The sequence below is a fragment of the Poecilia formosa genome, unplaced genomic scaffold (genome assembly GCF_000485575.1).
Source record: "Poecilia formosa unplaced genomic scaffold, Poecilia_formosa-5.1.2 Scaffold45, whole genome shotgun sequence".
Taxonomy (NCBI): domain Eukaryota; kingdom Metazoa; phylum Chordata; class Actinopteri; order Cyprinodontiformes; family Poeciliidae; genus Poecilia; species Poecilia formosa.
In genome coordinates this window covers 2,784,291-2,792,724 of record NW_006799984.1, presented here as the reverse complement: position 1 = coordinate 2,792,724, position 8,434 = coordinate 2,784,291, and the positions used below count along the sequence as shown (strand labels likewise).

The following is an 8,434-nucleotide window of genomic DNA, read 5'->3' as shown; positions in this document are numbered from 1 at the left end:
TTTTCACATGTTGGTGCTAGAACTACTTCTTTAGCAGCAGGTGCATCCTTTGATAGAAATGATCAAGTAAAAACCCGTTAAATGGTTACAGAAAAATGTTGCAAATTCTGCAAACTGTAAAAGTTTTAATTTAAGTAATTTTTTAAATAAAAAAAATGTAATTTTTTAAAGTTTGTTACATAAATTTCTACAAAATGTGCCATTTTTTTGTGTTAAAGGTTTTAGTACCACTCCATCCGGTCGGCGTCACAGTTGCAGTAAAGCTGTGGATCCACGCAGTCGCCCTGCAGGCCGCAGGCGCACTGCTGGCTGCCGGGATGAGCTCCTCCCCAGTACGTCTGGACCAGTCCGGTTCCGGGCCCGCCGAGCCACCAGCTGAACGGAGACCCCTCTGGAACACAAACAGCACCTTTCACCTCCTTATTCATCAACCAGAGGCTTTTTAACTCTGCTTATGTTTGCCTTCTACAATGATTTAAACCTAACAGCAGGAATACTGAAGAACCATTTGGAGGGATCTGGACTGGACCAGGCAGCCGTCCTCATCTCTAAGTCTCCATGAAGTTGAAACAGAGGGATGTTTGCCAGCTCCTGAAAATAATGCTGTGATACAGCAGATGATGACAGTATACACACACTGTGAAGGCGCTGAGTCGGCGCTTCTTTTGTTTTCCAGCAAGCAGCGAGGAGGTTATACTGAAACTTCGATTCCTCGTCTCTTTTTTCCTCATATATCACTGTCTGCTAAGCTTTCAACCAACGTTTCTATTACATGACAGAGAAAACGTTGCTTCACCTCACATATTTCTGTAACGTTCTCTCTTATATGTGGTCAGTTGCTGTGATGCATAATAACCGTGGCAACAAGCTGTTGTTTTTTTTACAGCTGGGAGGAACTGATTAGTATCTAAAGAGCTCAAATAAAGCTTGAACTATGACCCCAAATCTCAGAGGAGTAAATAAGAGCAGAAACAAAGAGCAGAGAGAGGAGGAGGAAGTTCAAACCATCACTTCTGACGATCATAACAGGAGCTTGTTTTAAGTCTATAATCCATTAATATTGATGAAAAAGTTTGATTACTTAACTTATAAAATGAGAAAAATATCTCGTAAAGTGAAATAATCTCCCAGTGGAACTAGTCATATCTCATCAATATTAAGGAATTAATTACTTAAAACAAGCTCCTATAGCTTGATGAAAAGTTAGTTTCATTTTATTTCTAGAAACTAGACCAAAAATACTGCCCCGCTCAGCTCCTTCAGACTAGCCAGCAGCAATTAGCAAACACCTGGTGGAACCGAACATCAGCTCAGCTCATTATACAAGCTACTTCTCAGTGAAACTCTGGTAAAAACAGTTCTTAAAGAGACAGAGTCGTCAAATTGCAAAGTCAAATTTCTATTTTTAAAATGCTGTACACATTCAGCATTTTCACAACAACTGAAGGTAACATAGTTACTTGATTGTGCTGTAAATGTGCCTAGAAAAAGTAAATTCTGCCCTTCTTGTCATGATATGCTTTTTAATTCTGGATCCATATGCAGAAAGTCTTTGTGTAAATGATGGACAAATGTCTAAAAGTCACAGTGAGCACAGGGAGCCAGAGCAGAACAAAAATCCAAGCAAAAAGACAGCAGGGAACCCAGGGCGGAACCGGGGCAAATGACAGGGTGAAACGGGAGGAACCAGCAGGGAATTACTGAGAATAAGTTGTGCGTATACTGGGGAAAATGATTACTGAACAAGGATCAGATGGCTGATTAGAAACAGTTTGCAGGTGTGGGGAAAGAGGGAAATAAATCTAACACTAACGATTAACTAGACCTAAGAAACTTAACTGACAAAGAATAAAAAGACAATAAATAAACATAATGAACTGGAATCTCTGAGAAAGGACTGAACCAAAGTGAAACAGAAACATGACGGATTGAATCAAAGAAAAGGAAATAAGAAACACAGAAATAAACAAACAAACCCCAAAACCAACTCAAACAACCTGAGATCCTGACACTTTTAAGTTTAGCTGTATCATCTTTAGAAAAGATGTGGCATTTTTCATTCAATTAAACCTTTAAAATAAAAAAACAAGATGCTAAAGTATCAAACAAGACACTCTCTGAACAAAATCTGTGTTTTAGCGATCTGTGTTGTTAATTCAGGAATCTGAAGCTACCTGACGATCAAAGAGATTTTATTTCTGTTTCAAACGTGACCATCGTTTGGGCAAATTGAAGGAAAAGCTGTGAAATAAGATTCTTTATCGCCCCCAGATAAGATTAGGAGATTAAAGGGATTAGGATTAGATGGTTGAGTAGTGAGATCAACCTTTGAATAATTAGAATATGATGACCTCAAATACAGACTGAAATAAAAACAAATAAAAGCACCTGAAGGGAACCTGAATCATTCAAAGATAATATTCAGCGACTGGTCGACTGATTTACAAACATAATCAAAACTGTATAATAAATAACGGTGAAGTTGCTCAATAGTAATTAAAATAATCAACTAATTTTACAAAAAAAGCCTAAATGTAGTTAATAATTACACCTTTAATCACACAACAGCACGGACATCACAGCTGGACTCTCCCAGATGGATGAGAAGAAACTTTGTTATTGCTGATGCTTTTCTTAGCTAACATTGTGTTAGCATGTCTGTGTGACCCAAATTAGTAAACTGCAAAAACTCTGACTTTTACTGAGGTGGCGACACCATTAATCCATTAATCATGACTTAATGAAGAGTATTTGCATCTGATTAGTAGCTACTATCCCTCTTTAATTTTTTCTAGTTCGCAAAGATCAGTTTATTCTGATCATCCTGATTTGTAATAATTATTTCTTTTAACATGATCATAACAATCACTTTTACTTTTATTTGTTGTGTTACAGTTGTTGCTCTTTTAAGTGTCTGTTTTAAAGGCTTTACCAATTTAAGTCTTAGAAAAAGTTCAATTAATCTAGATAACCAACATGGAGTGGTGGGCAAACTACCAGTATTCTGATAATGCGCTAATTTTGGTGCTAATTTTCTTTAAAATTGTTACCTGCACTTAGTTCCCCCTCATATATTTTTTAGGAAAAACTCTTAAGCACTAACTTACTCGTCTGTTTTCTAAGCTTCCACCTGAATAAAGTTTGTCATCTGTGTTGAAGTTTTGGTTACCAGCTGTTAAGAATTCATCAAGTAGCTAGCTGTTTAGACTCATGAACAACATACAAATATAAACATAAATACAATATTTAAGGGTTTTATAAAACATGTAAATTGTAATGTCAGAGTTAAATTGTGCTTGAGAATTGTAGTCTTTCCTGGGCCGGTATAAGCTAAATCGAAGTTAGCGCTTTAGCATTAGCTTCTGCTAAATACAGTGTTAGCATAACTAACCTTTTAGTTTGCGGTGCCAATCACTGCTAACATGCATAATTAATTACATCAAATCAGACGTTCTTTTCTACCTTGAGTGTTGAGTAGGCGGGACTTCCTGCACTGATAGGACAGTTCCTGTTGGCAATGCTCTGATTGGTGGATGATGGCAGCTAGTTGCTCCTCTTCAGACATGTAGTCAAACTGAACCAAATGCTGGATTTCCCCTGGAGAGGGTCGAACTTTGGTCAGCTCTGTGTTGTTGTGCTGGAGCACCATCCAGGTGTTCTCATCTGGTGACGACAAGGTGATAAATATTAATGATTATCACTGAAAGAAACAGCATAAAACTTTTGTCCAACAGAAGTAGGAGAAGTCAGAAATATATAAACAATGAAGTGACCTCGTCATAGACAAATGTGGAGGGAGAAAAACTTCCTGCTTTGAAAATCATTTTTCTTTTTGTCTCAGAACATTAACTCTGTGCTTCTGAAGAGTTGAAATAAAAGCAGTTTTATAACTTTGCACATCAAACATGTATGAAATAACTATTTACCTAAAAGTGTGTTGTATAAATGTTGACTCTGTTAAACATGTCAGTGGTCTGACATCATATTAAACATGTTCTGGGACAAATCGAAGACAATCAAAGCAATTAAAAATGTATGAGGAGAAGACAAATATCAAACACCAATCTGTTTATTCAACCACTAAACAAACAGGACAGACGTGGTCATGTAGAATAAAAGAAGAGGAAGATCAGCTGTAATTATGTAACCCTGTAAAACATTAATGAGGAATGATGGGCTGAGTGTGTGTGTGTATTTGTGTGTGTGCGATACCTGTCATGTTGCAGTAGACCAGCTGTGGCTTGATGGGTCCGCTGCCGTCCACGTCGATGTAAAAATATCCTGACGTGTTGCCGCTGTGTTTGTACGCTTCACAGGACTGCTCATACGCCGCTGCGAGGAAAAATAATGAGAACATCGTCAGGACGCCGGGAAAGGAGGAGGAAAACCGCTCAACATGGGGGCTACTTCACAGATCACTGCAAGAAAAATAACCCAAGGTTTTACGTCTGAGGAACATCAGTAAACCAAATCTGTTTATAAAATACTTTTATTCAACTCGTACAATGAAGAGTTAGAAAATGTTTTTCATTGACAAACAATAAATTCCAGCTGGAACCTTTGAATTTGTGTGTTTCTGGTACGCCCATTAATATGATGCACGAGTTACATTCGGCAATGAGAAGCAGCTTCTCTCGGCCAACTGAGGGTTCATTTCTGTTTAAAAAATTAATCTGATTGGACGCTGGAAAAGTCTATAGTTGTGTTCAAGTTGTGTTAAATGGAGTTAGCCTGCAAGTGAAGCTATTTAAGGCTAAAGTAGCATCTCAATGCTAATCATGTAGCAGCAGCACAGACACTAATATCAGCCTCTGCAGCTACAGAAGCTCCAGCGTGGCACTTTCCACCAATCTGGTGAAATAACATAAATAACAGATAAAAATGATAAATAACAATAAATACTTTTTGTCATTGGGAGCCTGTGTCTTATGGGTCACATGATGTTATTTGGGTGTCATGTGACTCACAGCTGTGGCAGGTGGCGCCGCTGTAGCCGCTGTCGGAGCAGTTACAGTGGAAGACGGTCCAGGTCTGACTGCAGAGGCCGCCATGTTCACAGTGACTGGGAGAGCACCTAAAACACGTAAACAGAAGAAGATTATCTTTTTACCGTCCCTGTTCAGACATTCTCATTCACTCTAAAATGGAGCAAAGCGCATTAAAATCATCCAAAAGTGATGAACAGATAGAATTATGAAAGCACAAATACAACAAGACGCAGAAAAGATGCTATAAAGCAACTTAAACATATAAAATTATAGTTTCAAAGTCTCATTCTCTCTCAGATAAAACCTGCAGTCATAAGCAAAAAAAACATAAAGGCTCATTTGAGCTTCCTAAAAATGGAGGTAAAGGGAAGACGACAAAATGAAAAAAAGTAGAGGCTCCAGAAGTAAGCCCTGCGGGACGCCACATGGCAGAGAAACAGAGGAAGATGAACTTGGTGTCAAACAGACGGTATCTCAAATATGTATAAAACGTGATTCACAGTATCAGTGGTGGGCACACTTCTCCTAATCCACTAATCCACTGATAGCAGAGCTGCTTTTTTTGTTTAGCGCTTTTGTTAATTTTGAAAATGCTTAGCGCACTTAGCTTCCCCTAAAAGATTTTCTCTAAATAAATTTTAAAGGGCTGTTTTGTAAACTTTTAGTTGAATAAAGTTCGACATCAGTTGATGAAGACAGTTTATGCATCATTCATATCCAAAGAATTAGTAAAATATCACATTTAAAGTTCAGCTACAGCTATAAAATAATTAGAAGCTTCTCTGTTTCATGTGCAAATGTGACTCTGATTAGAGTAAATTGTCTCAGAGAGCTAAAGAAAGTCTCAAGAAACTCAAAAAGCTTCTGAGAGTAAAAGACAGTTAATACAAGTCAATGGAAACTTCTAGCGTTCAAATCTTTGATCAAATGTCTGACAAGCTTTCAACATCAGAGACAGAAAATCACAGCAAAGAACAGAGGCATTTTGCTGCTTTGTACCTAAAGAAACTACCTTCACACTGAGTCCATCATCACTGAAAACACAACGCTCCACATGCACTGAAAGTTTAGCAATGATGGAAGGAAAAAGGTTCTAATGATGAAAGCCGTAGTTTTATGTTTTGAGGTGAGTAAAGAAGATAAAAAGGGCACAAATGGGTGTAGAAAACAGTTTGTTTTTCCTCTATAACTGTGCTGTTTGAAAGCAGATACATTTGCTTGTTTGACTGCATGCTGGTGCTTTACGTGCGATTTAAAGGAAGTTTTCACACCTGATAGTCGGGTAGACTCGGTTCAACTGAGGTCCAAAAATCCAATATTTGCTATATTTTCAGCTGCTATGGTTCTTTTTTCACACTGCAACCAAACCTGACATGCATATTAATCAGCAAAATAGTTTCATCTACTAAAATTACTCTGTTGAATGAACTATGAATGAATTGAAGGTCTTTAAAATATCAAAACAGAACACTCAAAGGCCTGATAATCAACATGACCTTTGACCTTCTGTAACCAGGATGACCGAGTGGTTAAGGCGATGGACTTAAGATCCAATGGACGGCTGTCCTCCTGGGTTTGAAGCCCACTCCTGGTAGAGCAGCTAGAAGTTTATTTTATCAGTAGCTGCAACTTCTGAGCCAATAATTCTGATGGTATCAGCTGAAAAACAAAAGCTGAGACTTTAAAGACAGAAAAAATTAGAAGTGAGACCAGCTGGTACCATCAGGGTGACTGACTGCCACTAGACTCAACTCCAGGTGTTATACACATTGTGACAAGTTTGTGTAGAAGCTGTGATTTCTTTAAAGAAAGTAGATGTAGCAGATGTTGTATCTCTTTAGATAAGAGACTCACCTTCCTGACAGGAAGCTGCAAGGCTTATTTTTCATAAAGATACACTAAAGCGAGTGCAGCAGGTACTACAGTTAAACTACAGTAAAGTTACTTTCTAATAATTCAGACCAAGCTCTTTAGAATGAAACAAAAATGTAAAGTTTTCAGGTTTCCCAAAGAATTCATCAAAGAAGCTAATCGAAGCATTTCTGTCAGAAGTTTTGCAATAAGAGCAGAGCTGCTGATTCAGTTCCTGTCATCAGACTGATCGCTCTGACCAATTAAACGCGTGGCTGCTCCTGGGTGTTGCTTATTGTGGGGGTTGCTTTGCCCTTTACACTGAACACAGACACGCAAACACAGATGTAATAGTTTGATCTGAGGTCAGACAAGCGTATGGGAGGTGGGTCCACAACTCAATTTTCCTCATAACTTCATATCTCATGGACCCTGAATTTAATCAGAGTGGGAGTGTGGAGAGCTGTGATTTTATTTCTCTTTTTCTGTTTCAGTGAGCAATCAGATCTGTGTGTGGGAGCTGAACATCACAGCGGTGACATTCTTGTAGTTTTGTTTCTTAACTTTTTGGCCTTCAAGGCTCCAGAAAAAAAGATTTAAGGTCAAAGCAATAATCCAGAGCAAGAAAGGTACTCAGCCATTATATCTGACATGCTTAGGGTTAGGACATAACCAAAAGAGTCTGGGTGAAAGTTGACAGACAATAAAAATGCACAAGTTTTTTCTTATCATCATTTAGCGATTAAAAATATTTTTGTTAATATTTTTCCATTCCAAGGATCTTATTTTAAGGTGTGCAAAATTATTTTTCTCCCACTATAAGGGAGTTTTGCGATAATGTGTGACGGCAAATGTGACTTTTTGTTCCTTGCTGCAGTGAGAAGTGTAGCAGAAGAAATACTGCCACCTGCAGGTGGGAGTTGGCATCACTTAAATCCAACGTTTTGTGCTGAATTTGGAATAAATTCACAATTAAGCATTAGCACAAAAAACCCCTGGAGGGACTGGCTAATGTACAGTGATAATATCTATGACTAAACGTGAACAAAACTTCAAGAGATAAAAATAATTTTGGGTTTTAATTGTTTCAAACTGACAAAAGTTTAAACTAACATGGATAGTTAGAACTTAACATCAAGAGGGATTCCACTGGAAACAGTAAAAGAGATCAAGATGGCTGCTAAAGAAAGGCATTGAAACAGACATTGCTGCTTTGTTGCATGTGATTCTGAGCTGATGGAGATCCAGGTCTTCCTCCTGGTCAATGTCTATGTGTGAATGGTTTGAGAGTGAGCCCTCACAGCCACCAGGATGGCCGAGAGGTTAAGGCGTTGGACTTAAGATCCAATGGACAGATGTCCTCGTGGGTTCGAACCCCACTCCTGGTAAGCTCCTGCTGTAAATCCTCACCAGTTATCTCATGAAAGGTGCTGGGGTCAATGCTGTGCTAGAAGTAAGCAGATCTAGAGGATATGGGGTCTTATAATAATCTGTCAGTGGAAATAGCACATCTTCATTGTTAGTAAGGAGTTATTGACTTTAAAATACCTTGCTGGAAATGTACTTGTTCGTTTTGTGTTATTTCAACCGTTCTA

At 38.3% G+C, this 8,434-nt stretch overlaps 1 protein-coding gene and 1 non-coding gene across 5 annotated transcripts in view; one reads left to right on the top strand and one right to left on the bottom strand.

Moving 5' to 3' along the window:
- Positions 1 to 8,434, bottom strand: part of LOC103138018 (contactin-associated protein-like 4) — a 118,228-nt gene that overhangs the window by 44,858 nt on the left and 64,936 nt on the right. For all 4 annotated transcript variants that reach the window (XR_001662097.1, XR_001662096.1, XR_001662095.1 and 1 more), the window contains exons 12-15: positions 4,968 to 5,074; positions 4,213 to 4,332; positions 3,463 to 3,663; positions 229 to 391 (exon numbers count right to left, since the gene is read on the bottom strand). Coding sequence is in view for 1 of the 4 variants with exons in the window: in XM_007552078.2 (XP_007552140.1) it covers positions 229 to 391; positions 3,463 to 3,663; positions 4,213 to 4,332; positions 4,968 to 5,074 (591 nt within the window). In the remaining 3 variants the exon portion in view is untranslated. The remainder of the gene's footprint in view (positions 1 to 228; positions 392 to 3,462; positions 3,664 to 4,212; positions 4,333 to 4,967; positions 5,075 to 8,434) is intronic.
- Positions 8,145 to 8,227, top strand: trnal-uaa (transfer RNA leucine (anticodon UAA)). The gene has a single exon. It is a non-coding gene; the product is annotated as a tRNA-Leu (tRNA).